Here is a 25264-nt window from a genome sequence, read left to right as displayed (position 1 = left end):
TAAATCCAAAATATGGCTTATATATATTTTGAGCTTTCCATTAGCCTAGTACATTTATTACTCTTTGTCTTGCGTCATTTATACCTTTTCACCATTCTTCTTTTATCTTTGCTTCTTGGAAGGGTTAGCACTGTTCTCTCTCTCTCTTTCTTGTCTTTCGCTCTTTCTCTCTCTCTCTCTCTCTCTCTTTCTCTCGCTCAATCTTAGCACACTCTGTTGCTCTTCGCTCCCTCTGTTACTCTTCCTACATCTGCATACGCCAGTGTTGTCACATATCATTTCTCTTATTGTTTTCCGTATTTTTGTCTGGCGGCGACGGCGACGGCGGCGGCGGTTTTGCTATTGTTTTGTTCAAAAATAACAAACGGAAAATTCTATTGCCCTCAAAACACACTGACCGATTTCTGCTGCTAAACTGTTTGGTAATTTGTATGTGTGTAATCCTGTTTGATATATATGTATATATATAAATAGTTCAATAATGCTTCAATTTCCCTATACTGTATTTGCCAAGCCCACCGGAGAGCGAGCGTATGGACAACTTTGGGTACGCTAAAATAAAGTGTTTGTAAATCAAACAACCATTCCGTTTCTGTTTGTATTTTGTTTGTGAAAAACGAACAAAACCGCTTTTGCTACAACATGAATCTACCGAGAAAAAAAATGCCTACATCTGCTTTGTTTGTATCGCTACGTTTTGATAAAAATTTGAATCACATTCGTCACATTTCCACTTTTTCCACGTTTCTTTGTATTTTTTTTTGTTCATTATAACTTTTGCTTTAGATTAGTTCATTAGAAACAAAAATTTTACGTTTAAAGTTTTACTTCAGACTTTCTGAAATAAGTACAATTTAGTAAATCTTATTTTTATATAGCAATGAATTTGATTCAGTTATTGAGTTGGTATTTATAGGTTTTTTGTTATGCATATTATTACACTTGTCTTGGTTTAAAATCGTTCCTTCAACTCTTTATGACATGTTGCGCATATTTAGCAGTGACATTTCTTTGACTCCGTCTTGGTTATTCCCGTCCCTAGAACGTTACTGGATATTCATTCCACTCAGCGTGCCCGTTTTTGATTCGCTATCTCCGTATAAAAACCTCTTTGGAATTTAGACTACTTACCTGTACAAAGCCTAGAGGAATTCTAATTTTGTTGCACCTTTTACGATCCAACCATCACTTTACCAATTCATTGTTTCGGTTTTTCGGAGCCCCCTCACCCTCCCTTCCTTCAGTGGCATTTCTAGTAACAAGTGCGTTCATGTTTCGGCTGCTGCGGCTTCTGATGGTGGTGGTGGTGGTGCTGGTGGTGGTTATTGTTGCTGTTGTTGTAGTTGTAGTACTCATGCTGCTTTTGATGCGAATGCTATTTGGCCGAATGTCAACGTTTCTCGTAGCTTAAATCTCGCTTGTCAAAGTCCGAATCCGGGAGATTGGTCATGTGGGTGCGATCGCTTCGGGCTGTGTTGCGATCGTTGGAACCCGTCTTGGTGGATACCTCCGACGGTGGACCGGAATCCGTGGTGACGTGCTTCTGGAGGGCGGATACGAAGTTCTGGAAAATGGAGATATTGAAGAATTTATTGTCACACCTTACAGGCATACTACAAAACTTTTTCTACATCTGGTCATAAAATGCCGGAATCCAGTATCCGCTAAGTCTGATAAATCTGGAATAACATAAACTTCATAAGGCCGGGATCTCAACTAAAATCTAAGCCTTGAATTGCAAGAATTAGCTGAAATCGGGATCTAAAACATGCAAATTTTCTTAATCTGTAGATTCCGAGAGTTTGACACAGCAGCTGTATGAGATTTAAGATAGCAACACCATGAACGTACCTGTGAAATTATGTCCCCTCGGGCGGTTCGCACCTGATACAAGTAGCGGTACTTTCGCTGCCGGGCTTCCTCGCGCGTTTCCCGTGACCGTGATCCGGATCGGCCCTTGTAGTTGCGTCGCCTTCGGTTCATCATCTGTCGTCGGTGGTCTATCTTCCAGGCAGTGACAAAGCTCTGAACCAGTACCCCTAGCACCGAGGCAATGGGCCAACAGCACAGGATCACTCCACCCCAGCAGGGCGGAGGCGTCGGATCCGGTTTGATGTTGATGATCTAAAATGACCGAAATTGATTTGCTGTAGAAAATTGACAACTCCAATTGTATAAGGCTTCGCCTCACCCAATCCAACGTGTTCAGTCCATGCATGAAGAAGTCGATTGAGCACAAGATCATGGCCGATCCCAGTATGCTGGAAGCGATGATTGACATAAACTTCGGACAGAACAGTGCGATAATTGCACAGATGATTGCACCTCCCACGATTGACACGAAGAGCTCATTTTCCTAAAAGTAAGATCGATATTGAAAAACACTCAATTCGAACACGCCATACGGGAGATACTCACTCCAAAGATGTAATGAGGTAGTGTGGCTATGCAGGCCGCAATGGTGGCACCGGCTACCAGCGCACCGGCCGAGGCTCCGATCAAGATGGACGAAATTGGATGAGTTGAGCCGAGGATAGCACCAAATAAGCCGGCAACTACAGCGAGGGCTGAGAAGAAGACATTTTTCTTATTCAATTTACAACCATCTCAGCGAAACAAATGGATCTTACCTGGTGCTGCTAGATTGCCAAACTCTGTGATGTTTTTACTCTGCAGCAGAACGATGCATCCGGCACCAGCAGCGAGACCCGTTAGAAATCCTATTGCTCGTAAGCAACGGTATCCTGAAACAGAAAAAATGCGACTTGAATCATAATGATATGCAGAGATTTCATGCAACTTTCGTTTTTTAACGAGCGGCCCGCCCCCACAGGGCCCATGCATTCATTATGTCACGCTAAATCGAGGAGAAATTTACCCCCCCCCCCCCTATCGTGACATTTTTCCTATACCTAATGCATTGCTTGTCACAACATCTTAGACCCCCCTCCCTAGAGCGTGACATAATATATGCATCAGGGGAAAATATCCTCTTTATTTCAGCGTGTTTAATTCTCGGACAACTCCAAATACAACAACCTTCTATCTAGTCGATATGTTATTGTTGAGAGCAACACCGCTTTAACTAAGGTTCGAAAAGCTCCGTCGCCGAAAATCGAGCAACTTGGAACCTTCATCCATTTCGGAATAACCGTGAAACAGTTATGCGACCATTTGGAGGCAGCTGGGCTAGCAGACCATTTGAATAACCCCATGCTGGTCCAGGAACTGGTGGATAAGCTTCCGCTAAGCTACAAGTTGGATTGGGTACTGTAACGCTCGTCTAGGGTGACAATGAATAACCCACCCTTTTAACGTGTTTGTCATGAGCGTGTACCTTGTCTGTTATGATTTGTTTTTGTTTTGGTCGCACGCTCGGCAACATACTCACCATTGCTTTATTTGTAAATATTTTAATTTGTTATTTGTATAGTAGATTTTATTCGTGTAGGCTTGTTTTTTGGATTAGAATGTAGCGTAAAAAATATCGTTTTGAATTGTCTCGCGTCTAGAATAAAGATAGGTCCCGTTTCTCCTCCCGCTGCAAAAGAAGGCGAAAAACATTAGGAGCATAACATTCGAGCGCGGTTGCAGGAGGACGATGGCGGTTGTTGTATTGTACGTGATTGTCAGCCAGTACGAAAAACAGGAGAAAGTTACAAACCACGGTTGGAATACGACGCGTAGATTTTGCCCCGTCCGTTTGAGTGAAAACGAGAAGTAGGAGTGCCGTTTTCGTGACGTCCCAACTAACAATTTTAGCTGCAACTCAGCTTATACAGGCAAAAGTTAGCTGCATAAGGCAAATTTTGGCAGTATAAGCTAATCTGCAGCTAAAATTGTTTGTTGGGGTGTGTCTGCTGGAGGGATAATTCCCAGCATCGTCGCGTGGAAGTGACGTCGTTTCCCCGAAAAGTGCCGTGGTTCGTGAGCTGCATAAGCGAAGGGTGTTGCATCGCCACCAAGGGAAGCTAAACTTCAAGGATTTATTCGCTCCCGGCTAACCACCAAGGATCCCCGAACACCCACCGTCCTCACTGCGGTGGCTCAGCGAGAAAAGCCAGTCTCGTCACCGCAGTTAAGAGCCAAGGAGGGACGAAGCAGGCCGAACTGAAGGAGCGTTCGCCTGGGTAGTGCACTGCGGTGACTACCGCGTCCATCTACGGCGAGTAGTTGGTTCGGTGATTCGTCACCATCGTCGCTGGGGGGTTCCGATAAAGGAGCCTTGCTCATCCCCCCGGTAAATGCAAAGGACCGCTGCTAGGCAGCTGAAAGTGAAGTAGAAGACGCTCGGCACAGACCGTGTCTGGAGCCGACGTAAACAAGCAGCAACCGCCGCCGCTATCGTTGAAGAGCCCCACCGAGTGACACCGAGGACAACGAGGAGAAAAAGGGAAAGGTCAGATTAGTCAATAGACGTCTTAAATTTCATATTGCTTTCTCTTTTTCTTATCAATCCATCCAAATCCGAACGTCTTTGGGGGAAGTACTCTGCTCGTAGCCACCCCGCCGGGGTAAATCGGACCAGCCATAGGTAAGTACCAACTTACAGTACGCTACAAGAGGTACAGTCGTGGTACCCCACTGCGAAGGTTCGATGTGGTTTCGGATGTGTCGGAAGTGGCAGACTACACGGGGGCGAATCTTCGTGAACCAGTACCTGCAAGAAACCGCAACGATAAGAGGAAGGAGTTTGTTCACATGCACAATACTTCCTCCAAGGGTGAGACACCACAGGGTAATAAGATGGCCCAGCCTTGCTAAATGTGTAAGAGGTTAGATCATAAGGTAAGGTTTTGCGACGATTTAAAAAAAACTGAATGTTACGGAACGATTGAGGCGGGTAGAGAACCTGAAGCTGTACGTATTGTGTTTAAACGCCCATGGGAAGAGCCGATGCAGCTTCAAGTTGCGCTGCAATGTGGGTGATTGTCAGGAGTATCACCACCCTCTTTTGCATCGTGCTTGGGAATCGGTTCAAGTGGTAGAATGCAATGCACATAACCGTTTCAATCGGTCGGTCATCTTTAGAATGGTACCAGTAACGCTCTCGGTGGGGGATTTGTCGCTTTGTCGCTAGATACACTGGCGTTCCTCGATGAAGGCTCATCCGTGACATTAGTGGAGAACATCGTCGTAAACCATCTCCAGGTGAAAGGTTTCCGGAACCGTTGATAGTATCGTGGACCGGGAATATGAAACGGTATGAAGACGGCTCTAGGCGGGTAAATTTGATGCTAGCGGACAAGGATAAAATCCGTGTCGGAAGTCGATACCAAACGGAGGTGCAAGCGATGCTGAAGGACGGTGAGAAGTACGAGCGAAATCTTGAAGAAATGGAAACGATAGTGTGGACGCCGCGGCATACGCTCAACAGAATACTGACCTGGAGCCGTCGGTAGGTTTAACCAAAATTGGCTACAGAACAATGGTACGGCTCACACGAAACTTTGGTAATGTTCGGATCACGTAAAACAATCTTCGTTTCAAACTCTTGTTGAGCAGTGCTTCCCAACATTGTCAAAGAGATAGTTTTCCTCCTGTAGACAAATTTCCCTCGTACTGCTTGTTTTTATGTGTGATTTTAACCTCTGTAGCCGTCGAATTTTATCTGTTTGATTTTCACCAGAATAACAAATTTAGAACTAGGAATTTCTAATAACTGTGATAATTTTAATATAAAACCTGAACTGAACTGACCGCGTGACTTGCAATAGGATGATGAACTTGATCTCGATGACTGACAGTCCTAATTTCTATTTTCCCTATATGTATGAGTCAAATCGGTCCGTCAGATCGCACTTTTCTCCAGGGGCAATCGGTAAGCCCAGCGGTGTTGCTCCCAACAGATCCCCGACCCGTAATCTTGGTCCAATCCCTTCATCCGGTCCGGTAACGTCATCAATTTCCAAAACCGCTAGCTTAACTGTTGCCCTCCTGAAGACGCCACTGTTGGTTCGAACCCAAGCTTGCCGAATCCTGCCATCCTTGGATGTTATCAGCTCCTCAACAGCTCCGCGAACCCACAGCTTCCGGTTCTTGCCATCCACAACGTAAACCAGGTCGCCTGCCTTCAATGGTTGAGCCTCGCTAAACCACTTGCTACGTCGGTTGATCATTGGCACATACTCTTGAATCCATCGTCTCCATAACTCTTCGGCCAGCTGCTGTGACCGATGGTAGGTATTGCGAAGAGCCTCAGCAGAATGTGACGGCGGGGGAATCATGAGTGGTTCGTTCGGTGACACATCTTTCAAAAAAAGGTTAGGGCTTAGCGCGTCGATCGACCCCTCGGCAACATATGTAAGGGGACGAGAGTTGACTAGATTCTCCGCTTCCGCAATAGACGTTTGTAGGATCTCATCAGTCAATCTTTTTCCACCGTCAACCGCACTTCGAGCATCTTCCACGGTCCTGACGAAGCACTCCCAAGAGCCTCCCATGTGGGGTGTGGCAGAAGGGATGAATCTCCACCTAGTGCAGGCATCGGTATCGGTAACTGCTTCGGCGCATTCTTCCCGAATGAAACGAATCTTCTCGATGATTTCTTTACTGGCTGCTTTCAGATTGGTGCCATTGTCGGAAACGAATTCCAGTGGAGGTCCACGGCGGCACACGAATCTTCGGATGGCCATAAGGCATGAGGCTGCCGACAGATCGTGCGCAATCTCGAGATGTACTGCACGAACTACCAAGCAGGTGAACAGAACAACCCACCGTTTCTGCCGACTGCGTCCAACGATCACCTCAATGGGTCCAAATTATATTAAATTAATAAATAAGAAGTAAGTTGTTACACAAGCGCCATCTGACGCATGAATTCTGAATTGAACTGTAAACCATCCAACATTTCTTGTCCATCTGAACAACTTTGCCAAAGACAACAACCTTCTATCTAGTGACCTGGCAAGTTAAAGCTGAGCAGTTCCATGTCAAATAGCGAAAAAATAAGCAGAGTTCCGATTTTACTTCTCAGAATTCCATGAAACTTCGCATAATTGTTCGCCTTTCAATAAATCGGCACATCTAATCGAAATGACGCCTGAGACAAAGTTGTAGGAAACTGGTTTGCCTTTTCAGTAAAATAAATGCAAACTGAATAAAAAAAAATCACACATTCGAGGCGTCAGTCGAGGCCGGCCGTATGTGAGCAGCAGACAATCACCCAGAAGGAGCGGCTGAAGGTGCTAGTGGAAAACATCTTTCCAGCGAAGCAACCGGCTGAAGATAAACGTTGTGCCGAAGACCGTCAACCCTCCCAACGTCCCTTAGATGCGACCGATAGAAAATTTTTGGGCGAACCTCAAACGGAGGATCTATTCCAATAATTTCGTGGCCAACACGGAGGAGCAGCTGATCGCCAAGGGTACGATAGAGCTGAAGAACGTGCCGACATCCATCTTTTCATCGGCCATGGCTAAGGTTCCGACCAACAGCCGTAAGGTCGCCCGGCAGAGCGTCGAAGCATGTTTGTAGAAGGCCTAATAAACGTAGGATTTTGTATGAAAATTTGTTCCATTGAATTACATTTTGTGGTTTTTTTTTTCATCGCCATCCGAAATAAGTCATTTTTTTTAATATATACCTTATAGAGATTGGTGACGTTTAACGCACGCACACTAGCGGGTGCATCACCGTGTAAAGTTGTTTATTATTAACCTAAAAAATGTTTGAAATTAGATCTGTCAAAATGAGTTTGACAGCAATTTATTAAGTCTAGATAGAGCTGGAATTAGGGCGTAACAGTCTTTGTAAACAATGACTTCTCTCGAGGATTTCTCGAAAGGCATGGCTATCCCTGGCAAATCAACATCACCATCGAGTAGGGGAAGACTTCTCCTACTCGATGGATATGTTGGTTTGTGGTGGCATGCCTTGAATTCCTAGAAATCAACGAGAGAACTCATTATTTACAAAGGCTGTTACGCCCTAATTCCAGCTCTATCTAGAAGTATTTTCCTTATAATCGCTATATTCATAGTCTGGCGGATAGAATTACGATCTATCAAAAAGCGGAACCAATTCAATATATTGTAGACAGTGTTAGTATAGAGGTAGCTCTAAGACCAGAAGGTCCCGCAGAAACATGCTCAACTTTTTGGCTCAGCTCTGGTACCATCTTCGGTCCCAAGCTAATCGATGCACCCCTCGAAACATAGGAAAATCCACGAACCCCTCATTTTATCTGTCAAACTTTCATAGCGAATCAAAACAAACATAGTGCAGTATTAGAATTTCGACTAGAATGGGGTATGTTAATCGATTTGCTTAGGACCAATAGGCTAGTCAAGTAGTGAGCCAATTTTAAATCGTTAGTTTCGTATTGATTGTTGGTATTAACTTACTTTTGAAAACTTAGAAATCACTTCAGAATATTCTCAATGACTTCAGAAATGTTTGGAATCACTTCTAAAAGTACTCAATCAATTCAGAAATGATTCAAACCACTTCAGAACTTTGGACGCCTTCTACGATTGACTGCATCAAATTAGAGGTTATACATAGCTACTAGGGGCATCCCACTCTAAACTTTGTATTTCTCGCATTATACTCAAAAAGTTCTTGCTGATATCTAAGATACTTTTTTATCTAGTTCGTTTATTTGGAAGGCTCAATCGCGCTAGCTTTACGGAGCCGATAATTCATTGTTCATTATTTTTAACAAAATTCACTTATTTCTATGTCTAGTAGAAGTTGGGCCGAATACTCACGGCTTATCCGAGGTTAGAGGGGTATATTGTCGAAGGATAGGATAAGGGGAGGAGTTGGGGGGGGGGTGGTTTCGTTGTCTCATCAGAGCGTTTTTGCCAGTATGAACGGTAGTGCGGTTCTAGATTGGTCTGGAGTTAGACCTCTATGGTTCGACCAGCTATTGTGACCAGTGGGCGATGATGAGACTGATCGAGACGGGGGAACAAGACAAACAAAAACTAATAAAGTTAGACAAAAGACAAAGGAATTAAATTCTCATACTACACGGAGAAAAAATACTACCCAAAATTTGAGTCCTTTGTACTTAATATTGAGTTCAGCCTCTCACTTGCACTCTTTATTGTTGTCAAAAAAGGAACGAGAGATTCAACCCAACGATATAGTTCAGCCCAATAAGTTACTTTTGAGTAAATAGCATATTCTCAAATTTACGAGAATTAAACTTAACTTTGGGTAGCATATACTTAAGATTAGATTTTTATTTTGCTGGTGTTAAATGGAAACTACTATATGGGATTTACCCAAATTTGGGTTATTGGGCTGAACCCCGGAATTGAGGGAAAAGTACTTAATTTTGGGTAGTTTTTCATCTCCAATGCTTCAAACTAATCAGCCCTATCAGCTTTTGTTTTGGATTGTCGGAGAGGCAGTTTGGATTCCGGAAAGGGATATCAACGGTGGATGCAATTCGGACAATGGTCGAGAGAGCCGAGATGGCGTCCAAACAGAAGCGAAGAGGAGATCGATATTGCACCGTGATAACGATCGACGTCAGGACTGCGTTCAACAGCGCAGCGGGAAAGCCATTGCCAAAGCGCTGCATAGAATGAGGGTCCCTGACTACCTTACAGGATTATGAGGAGTTATTTTCAGAGTCTGGTTCTGGTCTACGTGACAGATATGGGACAGAGATCGATTAGAATCACAACGGGAGTTCCACAAGGCTCCATCATTGGTTCAACGCATGCCTTTGCCTCGAAGCGCGGGTTGAAATACCTGGGAGAGACGATCGATGACCGGCTAAACTTCAACAGACATGTCGAATATGTCTGTGAGAATGCTTCGAAGGCCATCAACACAATAGCTAGAATCATGCTGAACAACTATAATCCCAGCAATATCAAGAGGTGTCTTCTGGCTAGATACTGAGGTATGGAGGTCCAGCCTGGTTTGCAGTACTGGAAACGAAGCAGAACCAAAGGAAAGTGAGCAGTACGTTCCGGCTCATGGTCATGCGAGTCGTGAGTGCGTACACACTTAGATTTTTTCACCGATATGGGCACCACCGAGCAGCTCGGCATTTTATTTTGCTGGATCTCAGTGAAAAACTTGCCGAGATTCAGCTAACAAACGGGAATTTTGCCGAGATCTCAGCTAACAAACATATTTTTTGCTGAATTTCCAGAAAAATAAAATGCCGAGCTGCTCGATGGTGCCCATCTCGGCAAAAAAATCTAAGTGTGTACAGAACCATCTCATCGGAAGCAGTATGCGCCATCGCCGGAATGATCCCTATCGGCATCACCCGGCGGAAGACAGCGAGTGCTACAGTTGGAGAGAAGCCGGTAGAGTACGGAAGGTGGTGAAAGCGGAGTCTTTGGCAAAGTGGCAATAGAAGTGGAACACAATGGATAACGGTAGATGGACACATCGGTTATTACCGATTCTTTCGACCTAGGTGAACAGAAAACACGGAGAAGTCAACCACCACCTGACGCAGTTCCTGTCTGGCCACGGCTGCCTCAGAAAATATCTAATAATAGGCATATGTAGGACAAGCAATGCTCGAATTGAGCACCCAGTCTAAATTCGTGCGAATCTACCTTAATTATATGTCATAGGATACCCAAGCAACCTAAATTTCGGATTTTACTTGAGAAATGAACTCAAAAGTTCACATCTGGTTCAAATTTAGTTCCGTGGAACTTTCTTGCTGATTACACAAGGCACTACACGTACAAACAGAACTTAATGCTCTTTAAAGTACCGCCAATATTTATTGGTACCTTGAAAGTTCAACAAAAAGTGAATAAAGAACTTGTTTCGAACCTCTAACACAAAGTTCAATCTTAGTACTAACCGTACTTTTAAGCAGCGCGAAAGTTCACAATTAATCTATGTTGAACTTATTTCAGACTTTAAAGTACACGTAAAGTTCTAGATAAGTTCGAAGGAAGTTCGACTTGAATCTTGACTTGAACTTGTGTAAGCAACTTTAGAAATGTCAATTTCTAGCAGCTTTTTTCGTCACGGATCACTGTTTGCGTTTGGCCAGAACAAAATGAGTCCACTTTTTGATTCCCGCAGCCATTGATCTGGAACGACCGAAAGCTCCTTACAGCCTCGAGCGTTCAATGTTTCTAGTACGGCGAATGGCATCTCTGTAAGTAAAAAATATATTGTATTTTAATAAATTTCATTGAGGTTTGCGTTCCACTACCATACGTTGATGATTTTCTGAATAAAACAAGTCTCAAAACAGGTTAATTTACTACAATTAGTTAAATTGTTTCGTACTTTTCGAGGTTACCGAAAACTTCTGCGGAAAACAAAACAAGCTGTCAAATGTCAAACGGTGCAAGTTCACAATAAGTTCCGTATGAACTTTTCAGCAACTTTCAAGTTCAGATAAGGTTCTACATGAACTAATCAGAGACTTTGAAGTTCAAAAATAGTTCTTACGGAACTTGAAAGTAGATTTGGCTGCTCTGAAAACCATTTTTATGAATGAAATCATCACATCGAGTAAAATCATATGATATTCCACTTCGTTCACATAGAGCAGTGCTATGTATCTCGGTTTCAAAGAGGAGGACTCGAGTTCGAGACTTGCGGTAAGTAATTTAAAACATGTAATTTAAATCAAATATTTGACCATTTTCAAACATTTATCTTTCGACGACGCAGCAGCTCATAATAAATAAGAAGAGAACGTGTTAAGCAGCAAAATGATAGAGATATTTGTTTTTTATTTAGGTTTGTTGATTTCTTTCAAGTTTTCTTTTTGGGCTGAATAGCAGTCCCTCCAACGGTTAAACGAACCTTTTGTGAACTTTCAAGTTCTTTTTAAAAGTGAAACAGCATTCTGCTAGAAGCTTAAATATCGAATGTGAACTTGGAAGTTCGGTTAATTACTTAAAAAGTAAGCTGAATAGAATTCTCTTCATAATCCTTCGATTAGCTGATTAAGCCAAAAAAGGGCTGTTATCCGAACTTTGGTTGCTTGGATATTAGCCTTCCGTGCTATAACCCCCCTCGTGTACGCTTTACTAACCACAGTTCACCCATTGACTATGATCTTTACATGGAACAGGCTATTTAAGGAGTTCCAGATCAACTTCGACCTATCTCAATTCCCCGTATTTTTGCTGAAAAGTATCAACAAGTCAATTGCAATAGAAGATGGCTTCGGTGTCTTCCATGAATATTCAACCGCCTTCTGGGAACTTCAGGAAGCTTGTTTCGTTTATGTTACTGAGCTAGCAGCAATCAACTTCGCATTGGGGATGATTTCCGACATGCTCACAGACCATTCCATTACTTCATCTTCTCGGATAGTCTCAGTTCGATTGAGGCTATTCGGTCGATGAAACAAGGTAGGCACTCATCTTATTTCCTTTCAAAGGTAAGGGACCAGATGAGTTTTCTGGTCGAAAGATCATATATGATTACCTTTGTATGGTTGGGCTACAAAATGGTGAGTGACAATCGGGAAGGAGCGATATACCTAGCTCCGGTCCTCACAAGTTCCTACCTCACGCCTCCACGAGTCATATGATCACAAAAGACTGCTAGCTGAAACATGGACACAGCTGGTTGGCGTAGCCTGGGCAATGTTGTCAATCCGACAATAGCAGAGTGAGGAGGTGCGACGCGAACACTGGCGCGGTAACCATATCACGGTGAAAGAGGAAATGCTTCGCCAACCCGAGCGTCTGTTCACCATAGAGGTGCGGCTCAAACAGCGTCTGACCCGCATCCAGCGGCTGAATAAGAAATGCTCTTCCCCGGAAGCTACACCTAAGATGGCAGCCCCATCACGGCGGATAGGAGACCTTAGGCCAACCACCTACTGTCTCTAAAACCTTTACAATTGTTACAGAAACCAACAGAGAAAGACATCGAACTGATATAACGGCAACGACTTTTAGCGCAAAACAACGGACACGAATTGGATCATGGAATGTATTGACGTTAGCCCAGCAGGGTAAACTGGCACAACTTGCCAACGAGGCGCGACGCATGAAGCTAGAAATCCTGGGACTGAGTGAAGTTCGTTGGCCAAACTTTGGAGAACACAAACTGCCGTCGGGACAGGTACTACTATACTCTGGTATTCGAGGTGAAAACGCTCCCCGCCATCGTGGAGTTGGTCTCCTACTTAGCGTCAAGGCAAGTGCTGCGCTCATCAAGTGGGAGCCTGTTAATGAGAGGATAATCGTTGCCAGATTTAGAACACGGGTTCGTAACCTTACCATAATCCAATGTGATGCGCCAACCGATGCTGCCGAGCTACAGGACAAGAAGAATTTTTACAGTCAACTGAATGCCGTCGTGGATAAGGTTCCAAAGGGTGACATCAAGATCTACACTGGCGACTTCAATGCGAAGATCGGCTCCGACAACACGGACTATGAGCGTGTCATGGGACGCCATGGTCTCGGCGAAATGAGCGAGAACGGTGAGCTGTTTGCAGAATTTTGTGGCAATAACGACATGGTGATCGGGGGCTCGCTCTTCCCCCATCGGCCAGTGCACAAAGTCACGTGGGTTTCCCGTGATGGACATACCGAAAATCAGATCGACCACATCTGCATCAGCCGAAAATGGAGACGGAGCCTTCTTGATGTTCGGAATAAACGCAGCGCCGACCTTCTAATCGGTGAAATCCGCCTACGCATGGCGCGGATCCAGCGACGGGAGGAGAGACTCGGGCGGCGGTTCAACACACGCCGACTTGAAGATCCAGCGGTAAAAAGGTCTTTTGTTGAAGAACTTGAGACTCGAGCTGCGGACGTTCCAGAAGGTGGCAGCGTAGAAGAACAATGGACGGCCATCAAGAATGCCTTTATAGAAACAAGCGAGAACAACTTGGGTGAGCTGCGCACCCAGAGGAAAGAGTGGATCACAGATGAAACCTGGCGGAAGATTGAGGAGCGTAGAGAAGCAAGAGCCGCGATAGAGCGGGCGAGAACCAGAGGAGCCAAGAACGAAGCCCGTCAACAGTACTCGGCTCTAGAGAAGGAAGTCAAGCGCTCTTGCAGACGGGACAAGCAAGCGTGGGTGAACTCCCTGGCCGACGAAGTGGAGAAAGCCGCAAACACTGTCGATATACGCCTCCTCTACGATATCTCACGACGCCTGAGTGGAGCAAGGATGAACCCGAGGATGCCAGTGAAGACACGACTGGACAATTGCTTACCGACCCCACTGACCAGCTGAAACGCTGGTTTGAGCACTTCGAACAACTTCTTCAAGTTTCGACGGCCAACCAGCCATCAACATCTCAGCATGATCCGCCTAGGGTGCGGTGCATCACTCGCGTCAATTCCGAGGCCCCATCACTGCAGGAGATTGAAGCAGCTATCCGAAGCATGAAATCCAACAAGGCTCCAGGGGTCGATCGCATATCAGCAGAGATGCTCAAAGCTGACCCCATGCTATCCGCACAAATGTTGCATCAACTATTCTGTAATATCTGGGACACCGTGACTTTTCCGGCCGACTGGATGCAGGGCATCTTAGTGAAGGTCCCAAAGAAGGGGGATCTGACTGTGTGCGACAATTGGCGGAAGATCGACGCGACTCTCCGCCGGCAGCAGGCAGGATTCCGTGCCGGAAGATCTTGTGTGGACCATATTGTCACGCTCCGCATCATCCTGGAGCAGGTCAATGAATTCCAAGAGTCCCTTTATTTGGTATTCATTGACTACGAAAAAGCTTTCGACCGTCTCAATCACGAGAATCTGTGGGGCGCCCTGAGACGCAAGGGAGTCCCGGATAAAATCGTCAACCTCATCGAAGCGCAGTATGAGGCTTCCACGTGCAGAGTTCTGCATAACGGAGCCTTGTCCGACTCTATCCGGGTAGTCGCTGGTGTGAGACAAGGATGTATACTATCACCGCTACTGTTTCTCATCGTAATCGACGAGATCATGGTAGGTGCAATTGACCGTGTACCGAACCGTGGGCTGCTTTGGCAGCCTTTCACCATGGAGCATCTCAACGACTTCGATTTGGCTGATGATGTTGCTCTACTAGCACAACGGCGCTCTGATATGCAGAGTAAGCTCAATGACCTAGCCGAACGCTCCTCTGCGGCGGGTCTCACCATCAACGTCAACAAGACCAAATCGTTGGATATCAACACGGGCAACCCTTTTAACTTTACGGTAGCGGGGCAAGCAGTGGAGAACGTCGAAAGTTTTCAATATCTTGGCAGCCAAATAGCGTCGGACGGCGGGACCAAGAGCGACATAGGTGCACGAATCAAGAAGGCTAGGGCTGCCTTTGCGAGTTTACGAAACGTATGGAGATCCAACCAGATAAGTCAACGCACCAAAATCCGAATTTTCAACTCAAACGTGAAATATGTGTTGTTATACGCCAGCGAGACGTGGTGTGTATCAGCGGAGAACACTCAAAAGCTGCAGGTCTTCATCAACCGATGCCTGCGGTATATAATTCGTGCCTGGTGGCCTCACAACTGGATCTCGAATGCCGAGCTCCATCGTCGATGTCATCAGAAGCCGATAGCAACAGAAATTCGAGAGCGAAAGTGGAGGTGGGTCGGCCACACACTTCGACGGGGCGGAAACGAAATCTGCAAGCAAGCGCTGGATTGGAATCCGGCAGGACATCGCAGCAGAGGCAGACCCAGAGGCTCATGGCGGCGGAGCCTCAATAAGGAAATTAAGCAAGTCGATAGGAATCTGACCTGGGCCCAGGTCAAGGCAAAAGCGAGCAGCCGCCCAGGATGGAAGTCTTTCACGTTAGCCCTTTGCACCGCTGGTGGTGCACAGAACCCTTAAGTAAGTAAGAAAATCCCTCCTTTCTACACATTTTCCAGCCATTGTATCCCTGTCTTATTATCCACCTGTTTCTGTGCTACTTGCCCCTGCCCAGCCAGCATTTGGTCAACCGTCGCCACGAGTAATTGGTAATGTTAGTTAAAAAATTAAGGATTTTTGGCTCCGCAAAGTGTCACACACGTTCTGCAGCTCTTCTAGTGATTATGGGTGAAACTCCATTAAATATGCTTTGCAAACACGTAAATAAGCGCTGTTGGTCATATTATCCCATAGCCCCCCGTACCCTATAAGAATTTCATTATTCTGTAATAATTTTTATCACAAAAATAATGCGAATTTTTTTCCCAATTTTGTCAGCCTAAAATTTGAGCAGGAGCTGACAAAATCGGGAAAGCACTGTATTACACTTATTGCCACACACAATACGTACACGAATGCAAACAATTGCAATATAAAGAGACGCAAAACCATGCTATTCCATCAAAATGTTCAAAATCCAGAAGACGCCTGCCGATACACTGTGGTTCCAAAATATTATCTCGAGATCAACACAATGATACACCCTGTTGCTCTATCAAAAGCCATAATAGTATGGCGCAGTTTCCCCCCAGCATCCAACACTCGAACCATAGCACTGTTTACAAAACAAAGATGCAAAAAGATTAATCTCTCAAAGTAAGAATACTCACCTAACAACGTGTACACGATTCCGAACACCGCAATCGTGGTCCAAAGTAGCACCGAAACCGTAGAATTGGTCGAACTTGCCGTCGTACAAAGTGGATTTTCCATTACATTCTAAAATAATAAATAAAAAAAACAACAAGAACGCATTGGCACCGTGCAACATCACCCCTAAATAACCTTCCCCGTTCGTTACCTGTATCAGGAAAGGCCACACAATGGAGTTGTCGTATTTGGAGTCCACGGACGCGCCGGTACTGGCGTTTCGCAGCAGGAAGTGCCGCCCTTCTTCGTAACGATAGTGCATTTTGGCGACTGGTTTGCGGAATCTATTCCTGGAAGCGTGACGGAGAACGAGCTTTGTTTCTACAGCTTTTTCCTACACAAGTATCCTTGACATCAGCCGTTCACTATTGCGATGCACATCTCCTAGGGCTCCGCTTTCTCTTTCACTCGGCAGATTCGTTTACAAGTGCTGCCTTCCGGTGAATACTCAGCAAATTTAAGGACTTAATCAACGCTATTGTTCCACCCAGCACTCAGATCGTTATCGCCATTCGTTTTTTTTTCCAAGAGGAAAACTGTGAAAGCTCTTCCACTCGACTAATAGTGTGCCTTGTGCTTGTTTATCTTCGCAGCATCTTCATCCTTTGTCCGCGCCTTTCGCTATGCAATGCACACAAACACCAACACAAACAGACGCGACACTGTTTTCGAATCTAGCACGACGTTTATACAAAACATTCAACCCGCACATCGCAGAACACCGCGCACATGTGGTGGAAAACGTGACTCCCCATCTGCACCGACCTTCACGATTTTCCTCTTTATTTTGACGCCAATTTCCCCTCCGAAGTCCGAATCGACGAAGAAGTTGCCTACTGTGCGGAAAAACCAAACACAACCGCAGCCAACTTCACTGCTCTCAGACTACACTTTGACAGCAAAGGAAGAATATCGATTTTCCGCGCGCTCGTTACACAAACACTGCAGTTTTCGCACTCCCACCAGCACCACGCGCCTCCTTCTCTATCGACACTGTTTTGGCAGATCCCATATGAGGTTTTTCCTCCCTGTGCCTGATGATGGCATTGTTGTTACTCTCACTGTAGAACTGGTACACTCCTTCCTTCCTAATTTTCCCGTTCTCCTTGCTTCCACTATGGCAGCGAATCCCTTAGTGCAAAAATTGGCTTCATCCAAATCTTGGTCAAGGATGCTTGACCCTAATTGCACCGATATATAAAACCAAATTGATTTAAATTTTTTCTATTCCTATAGTAATGCGGAACGACTTTCTTTGTTCACATGCACACTCACTGGTACTTTCTTTTCTCATCGAAGCAACGTTCAGATGAAACTTTTTTTTTTTAATTTGGACGGCTGATCGAAAGCCAATTTCCTCAAAATACCCTTAAATTTAACTCTTTCAACTAAAACCAGGAACTACAAAATTTTCCAAACTGCAAAAACGATCACATCCCATTTTTGCTTGTTTTCCAGTGCGTTCCTGCCTACACGAATAACTCACAAAACGGTACCGTTTTTTTTTGTTTTTGGCAATTTCCGATGCCTAGCTTAGAAGGGAAGACCGAGAGGTTTGGCCAAATTTTGAACTATTTTTACTAGATTGCAAAATCTTCAATTTCTTCAATTTGATAATAGGTTCAGCACAGCAGCAAAACAGGGTGGGGAAAATCCTGTTTTTCATTCACTAACCCATATCGTGGTATGACGACTGCGATGCGAGGACCAAGTGACTGACTGACTGACGGTTGTTGGCAGGACGTTTGAAAAGGGGTGGAAAGTCCTGTGCAAATTTTCCTCCTCTCTTTATTTTCGTCCTTACGTCAGTGGGGAGAGGTTGATCGATTTTATGCTCCTTGGAAACTCAAATGGATCGTTGTTTGGAAATGGTGGTGTGTGTAGTGGAGACGCTTGGTGAATTTTGAAAACAAATCTGCCAACAAATCAGAAACAAAAGTGAGCATGCTGGTCTGCATATGAAACAGTTGACATGAATTTACTAAAGATAACTAAATTAGCTACCCATGAGCCACGTAGACATAGACAGTTTAGGAGGAGGACAGTCCTCTCTACAGATATAGATACAAGGAGTTACAGATTCTGCAAGTTATAGCAGTTACTGACACTGCATTACACAAAACTGTTCTACTGTGATATCACTGACAGCTCACATCCCAACTAACAATTTTAGCTGCAAAATAGCTCATACAGCAAAAAGTTTGCTTATTCAGCTGAAAAAAAGATCGCAGTGTGCTATGCTTGCGGATGGACGTGTGTTTTTTTCGGTCACTGATTTTTCGTTAGCTTCTGTCGTTATTGTCATAGTTTGTTTGCTATTGTTTTGTAAATTACTAAAATTATATGCTTATTATGCTTGTGTTTAGAATATTCCTTTTTTTAAGATAATCCATAGTCGATTAGTGATGTGTGCATGGAAGATTTTGGACAGTAGCTGCTGCGAAAGAAGCATCTATTAACAAGAAGAGGAGGACGATGGCAACTTTAATGCCTTGAGCTAGGGGCAAGTACTCTGAGCTCATAAATTTGCATTGAGTAACTGCGAGTTACTCGTATTTACTAAAAAAAAAAACGAAGTAGCCTCAATTTTACTTTTTTCAAACTGTTATAATATTCCGAGTCCATAGAATATCCGGTAAGCCCGTATAACATCCAAACAGAAAGTAGAGCTTCCAAAAAGTCCGTAAAACTTCCTAAAAATCTGTAGAAGTTCCAAAAAGTATTTTTTTTTTCTGAGATATGTTTTCCATACTGAAAGCCACACACCTGACTCCTGACTGGTTTACGCATCGCATGCCACTATGTATGTATGTAAGGTAGCCACCATCCCTTCGAAGATCTTGTCTTGTATGCAGCTCCACTTAATAGCAAGATCAATTTGAGCTACCGATCTGAATTCACAATATCGCTGTATGAAGGGCCAAAAACGGTGGGGTGGACCCGTAAGCAGAGGCACTTACGCGAAATCCACGGGAATTTAAGAATCTCCTTCCAACGATACGATCCAACAAATCGAATAACGCAATTCGCAATACTTATTAAGCTTCCTACAGGATGGTTTGTTAAGAAGGGCGCGTCAATCTCCATGAAACTGTTGGAGTAGAATTCACACCATCACAATCGAATCGGTAAGATAAAGAAAATGATAGTGTTTATTCCCTCCTAGACTCCGGTTGTCATACCACTCCAATCGTCCAGTTCCAGGTCAAATGATACCCTGATGCTCCCTCCCAACCCAGTATTTATTTATATATATATATATAGTAAACATATGTAATGGAGAAATGAAATATATCAGAACATTAAAATACGTAATAATGAAAATACATTTATATGGATAAAAAACTGGTATTCCGCAATGAAAATAATAATTATTTTACATACAATATGATGCAGCTCTATGTCTCCTCAGCTCCCAATAAGGAAGATGTAACCCTGAAATTTCCAGGTTATATTATGCAAATAAATATTTTTAGCTAGAATGATACATGATATGTTTGTGTTGTGTTATGTTGTGGGAGAGCTTGGGATTAAACCCATGATATTCTGCTCATTAAGCAAAACCGACCCCTCTAAGGTTATCGAGCATCTCAAAACCAAAACACTCCACGGCAAAACATGATTAAGCCCTCATCTGGTAATAAACAACAGAAATACGCGATAATTCATATAGTTTCAGCATATGATGCAATATCACAACTGTTGATAAAAGGAACGGATCCCATCTTATTTAAGACCTGGATGACCTGAAATGTGTGTAACCGGGTTAATACTTATTTAAATGTAATGTAATATTGAAAATGCGTTATAATGCCATGTAACAAGATACAATAAACACAAGATTTTTACAAAACAGATAATGAACGATTCAGATTTCTTCTCAAGCTGGCACTATGCTTCCCTGGAGCCGCTCATAATAGCTAACATTAAGAATTAAGTATAATAAAATGTAATGTACAATAATATTAAATGATGTAAAGTTAATAATGAAAGATATGTAGTACTATAAACACTATACATATACGATAACCAATAGCTAGCTTAGCTTAGATTGACTGCACATATCAATGGTTGCTACTCCGTGATTGATCAGAATCAGTGAAATTGTACAATGAATCAACTGAATGGGGCTGGGAGTGACCGTCCATTCTCATTGTACAAGTTTCAGTGACTCTATATGTTGTAGATCAATAACGGCGCCGGCCACGTCCTTGCAATCAGGTGGGAGTAGGGAAGGAATATTAGAGTGACCTTTGTTGTTTGTGGGCCGTGTTTATCTCTGCACTCCAACAAAAGACACAGAAAAGGAGATTTTGTTAGTAAGTTGGGTTCGTTGGATCAGGATTCACCTTGATAAGTGATGCGACCATGGTTTTAAATGAATCAGTGCATTATACTTGGATTTGCCCGAAGCCAAAACCAAATGGTGTATCCTTGGGCCTTATTTCGGGTGTCACTACACGGTGATAAGCAAGTGATACTCAGAATAAGAGCCGTGATTGCCGTACAAATCAAATGGGAATCACTTCACCGTGACGACAAGTGACAACTTTTCACCGTGATGTGACACCCTTAATAAGCCTCATTATAATATAAATCTGAAGACGTTCCATCATCGAAATGCTGAAAATAAACTTAGAGCATAGCATGAGCAAAATTGATCGCCCGTGACTGCCAACACCAAAGAGCTGAAAACCAATTCAAACAAATCAAATCAACAGACAAAACTAGGGTGAAAGCTGTAAGAGTGAATCATTACAGTATAAATCTAATGATGTTCCGTCATCAAAGAGCTGGAAGAAAACTCAAATAATTTAAATCAATAGATCCAGTCTGAATGAAGGCTGCAAAAAGAGAATAATTATACAGCAATGACCCCATTTTGTCAGCTAGCAAAGTATATGTATCTTAAACATTCATCTTGAAGGAGGAAGGTATGAAATTACAATTATGTGGAATTATTGAAAAATAACAGTCTGATGCGCGGAGAGGTTGACAGGATCGGGTCATAACTGTAATGTGAATATTAGAAAGATTTATCATCATCAAACTATTCTTGAATTGACCTGGAAGAATGCTTGTGAATAATTGTTATACAGATAAATTAAATTGATAAACTAAATGGTTCAAACAACAACTCCAACCCTAGGGGAAGGACAGCTCCAAGTATCGGCATCAATACCGGTGATGGAAATATTAAATATTTTAATATGTGTGATATTTGCGAATCTTATACTTAGTCTGACAGTTGTTTGTTTGTGTTTGACTATGTTTGGTTTTAAGTGTACATTTGACATTCGTTTAATTAAAAATGGATTTCACATTAGAGGCAAGTCTTTCCTTGATGATCTTGCTGGCCACCGCCACCGAAATCCACTCCTTGTTCTAATAAATTCGACCGCACTTCCGTTCCACGGAAATAGCCATTAATTTCCACGTCTGCGAATCAATGTACTGCCCTCCGATGGAACGGGAATCGACTGACTACGCCGTCCCTGTAAACGGAGTCCCAGAGTGATGGTTCCGTGGTCGTATTACCCTCGTTTCGCCATGAGCCTGTAACCTGGAGAGATTTGCTGCTGGGGGAACGTCCAGTGTCGTTTTTATCATTAAAAGCCCAAGCCGAAAACGATCAGAGCTATCGAAAACGAAAATCTAGGCAAAAATGATGACCAACAGAAAGCTGCAGTAAGCATAAACAACAACGGTGAAACGTAATTGAATGTATGCGTTAAAGTTACACTGTTATTTTTTTTTGCTTTGTAGCTTTCCGCTTGACAGTTAATATCATTAATATTTATACTAAAATCTATAATAATTTCCATTTTATGCAATTTTTACACCAAATATTACTTCAGATCAAGTTGTACTTCCCCTAGCTCCAACCTGTAAAAAAGCTGAAAATAGGGAATCTTTACAATGTGGATCCCCCAAGGTCTTCTACTCAGTACACAAAAGCGGCACCCGAATAGAAATTGTAATGTAGGAAACATCAGCAGACATCTTCAATACATTAAATTTTAACGTTTATTGCTGTACCCTTAATGTATTCAGACTTCAGTGTGACGTCCAAGTACATAAAAATACATTAGCCTCAAACGTTACATCAGAATCAAACGTCTTGACGATGTAAAATTTGACATCAGAATACATCCAATGACAACAGAACCTAACGTTACATTAGAATCAAACTTCATCACGATGTAATTTGTTGCACGCATAAAACATCAGAATACATCCAATGACAACAGAACCTAACGTTACATTAGAATCAAATTTCATCACGATGTAATTTGTTGCACGCATAAAACATCAGAATACATCCAATGACAACAGAACCTAATGTTACATTAGAATCAAACTTCATCACGATGTAAATTGTTGTCCCTCGGTCCCTCGCCGCATGCAAAGTTTGCTTTGTCCTGAGTCAGCACTACAAGGCAAATGAGAACGACCCAAATTTGAGTTTAGTTCACTCATAATTCGCAAAAAGTGCAGGAACTCAGTTTTGAGTTAATTTTCCTCATGTTTTCCAGGTTTTTCCAGGAATTTTTTTTCCGAATTTGAGAAAAATAAAGATTGGATTCTCTGGATCAATTTTCCTAATTTTAGGGCAGATTTTTGAGGTTTTTCACAGGAAAGCATGCGGCAAATTTACTCATCCTGCACTTTTTCGATATTGAGTACACTGTACTCAAATTTGCGTTGATCTCATTTTCCGTGTACAGTTTTTTTCGCAGTAGGAAAAGTTTGGTTTTTTGAGTTTTTTGACGAATTAGACCGGGAAAGTGCCGCTAATGTGTCCGTCGCGAGTTTTGGTAGTGATTCGATGTTTTCCAGGTAAGTTAATTCGAATTAATATAATGTAATGTAATTATGTTTTTTAGGACAGTGCACCTGCCCGAAGCCAAATCCCGGTAGGGAGTTATTAGCTGGATCCCGGCGGGGAGTTTGAAGCCGGATCTCTGCAGGTGAGTGAATATGTTTACTAATAGCAAAAATAAAGTGGAAGTGCAGGCATAACATTTGATAACGGCACAAAAGCATTTGTAAACAAACTTTCTAAGGCCCTTTACACGCGAACCAAAGTACGCTCACGCAAACCAACAACATCATAGGATAGGGGCAACTATCACCTTTCCGAAAATGGTATTGGTTTGCGTGGGCGTACTTTGGTTCGCGTGTAAAGGGCCTTAGAAAGTTTGTCTACAAATGCTTTTGTGCCGTTATCAAATGTTATGCCTGAGTGGACCCCGATGGAAATCCGATGACGGATTCCATAGACGGAGCCCGATGACGGGTTCCGTACACGAAACGAAAATTAATTACTTTATTCATGTGTTTCACTTATATATTTTTGCCAAAACATCAGCCTTATACATTCCATAAGACAAACCACATACGTCCTATAAGAATGCATAAACGGTATGTGTGACCATTTATACATTTCATTTGACACATGATCTTTATTAACTTTTTGCAAGGCGTCTGCTTTTTAGTTGACTTATACATTTTATGAATAATCAGCAATGGAAATTTGCCAAAAGGTATAAGGGGATTTCTATCCGTGTAGACGGATCCCGATGACGGTTTTCGTCCTGGTTTCCGTAATAGGCTCGATAAAAGGATCCCGATGGGGAAACCGAATACGGATCCCGATTGAGAAACCGAATACGGATCCCGATGGGGAAACTTAATACGTATCCTGATGGGGAAACCGAATACGGATCCCGACGAGGAAACCGAATACGGATCCAGATGGGGAAACTGAATACGGATCCCGATGGGGAAACCGAATACGTATCCTGATGGGGAACACGAATACGGATCCCGATGGGGAAACCGAATACGGATCCCGATGGGGAAACCGAATACGGATCCCGATGGGAAGGCTTGCCACTTGTATATCCGAACAGTGGACCAAACAAGCCAGCAACCCCGTCCAAAGTGTCATGCATTATTGACAAATTGGCACAGCGGGTCGATTTAAAGGGAGATCTGGAGGCGCAGCGATCTTATTGTCATGATTGTCTGGTAGTTCACTCAAAAATGCTATAACAATCGCCAAGCTTGCTGTAATGTCACCAAGTGCCTCGTCACCCACGAATAGGCGCCTATGTCAGTGGTCTAACAACTCTTAGCGCGCTAATGGCATAGTTCCCCTGCCGCATAGAGAGTTGCCACAATGATATTAGGTTAGCTAAGGTCAGTTAACTGACTGGTGGGAAACGGGAGCTTAAGCAATGGCTATTCTTTATGCATTTAAGAGATAGTCTACCAGAATGGATGACTTTTTTTGTACAATGTTATGTTTTCTGATGGTTTCGGTTGTGCAAAACATGAGAATTAACTTTTTCAATGCTTTCAATTGTACAAAGTATTAGAGCTAGAAACAAGATCTTGTAAACACTACACACCTTAACTGGTAGTTTGCTAAAAAAAAATGCTGCAACAATCGTCAAGCTCGCTGTAATGTCACCAAGTGCCTCGTCACCTACAAATTGGCGCCTATGTCAGTGGTCTAACAACTCTTAGCGCGCTAATGGCATAGTTCCCCTGCCGCATAGAGAGTTGCCGCAATGATATTAGGTTAGCTAAGGTCAGTTAACTGACTGGTGGGAAACGGGAGCTTCAGCATTGACTGTTATGTACGCATTTTTATGATGTTATCTAACAACAATGGTGTGTAGTGTTTACATGATCATGTTTCTAATTCTAATGTGTTGTAAATATAATTGAAAGCATTTGAAAAGTAAGATTCTAGTGTTTTGTATATCTAAAAACATTAGTAA

General features: G+C 43.1%; 1 protein-coding gene across 2 annotated transcripts; it reads right to left on the bottom strand.

The window, feature by feature from the left end:
- Positions 1 to 18177, bottom strand: LOC135709301 (transmembrane protein 198). 2 transcript variants are annotated; one of them, XM_065231610.1, is made up of 7 exons: positions 16624 to 18177; positions 16433 to 16541; positions 2631 to 2744; positions 2419 to 2567; positions 2192 to 2356; positions 1852 to 2124; positions 1 to 1564 (listed from the first exon to the last, which is right to left on the bottom strand). In XM_065231610.1, the coding sequence occupies exons 1-7, from the start codon at positions 16732 to 16734 to the stop codon at positions 1391 to 1393; spliced, it is 1095 nt and encodes a 364-aa protein (XP_065087682.1). In that variant the 5' UTR covers positions 16735 to 18177; the 3' UTR covers positions 1 to 1390. The 2 variants fall into 2 exon arrangements, with proteins under 2 accessions (XP_065087682.1, XP_065087683.1); XM_065231611.1 differs by lacking the exon at positions 1 to 1564 and adding an exon at positions 1605 to 1679.
- Positions 18178 to 25264: the final 7087 nt, after the last annotated feature.

This window comes from Ochlerotatus camptorhynchus, unplaced genomic scaffold, assembly GCF_037179485.1.
Source record: "Ochlerotatus camptorhynchus isolate MF236.1 unplaced genomic scaffold, CSIRO-AGI_Acam_v1.1 ptg000357l, whole genome shotgun sequence".
Lineage (NCBI taxonomy): Eukaryota > Metazoa > Arthropoda > Insecta > Diptera > Culicidae > Ochlerotatus > Ochlerotatus camptorhynchus.
The sequence above is the reverse complement of the archived record's forward strand: the minus strand, read 5'-3'. Positions and strand labels throughout refer to the sequence as shown.

Excerpts from the sequence above, each read along its gene's own strand:
- LOC135709301 (XM_065231610.1), bottom strand. The coding sequence starts at position 16,734 with ATGCACTATCGTTACGAAGAAGGGCGGCACTTCCTGCTGCGAAACGCC. Across the intron at positions 2,745-16,432 it reads AATCGTGTACACGTTGTTAG|GATACCGTTGCTTACGAGCA; the intron begins GTGAGTATTCTT and ends TTTCTGTTTCAG. Across the intron at positions 2,125-2,191 it reads GACTGAACACGTTGGATTGG|ATCATCAACATCAAACCGGA; the intron begins GTGAGGCGAAGC and ends CGGTCATTTTAG.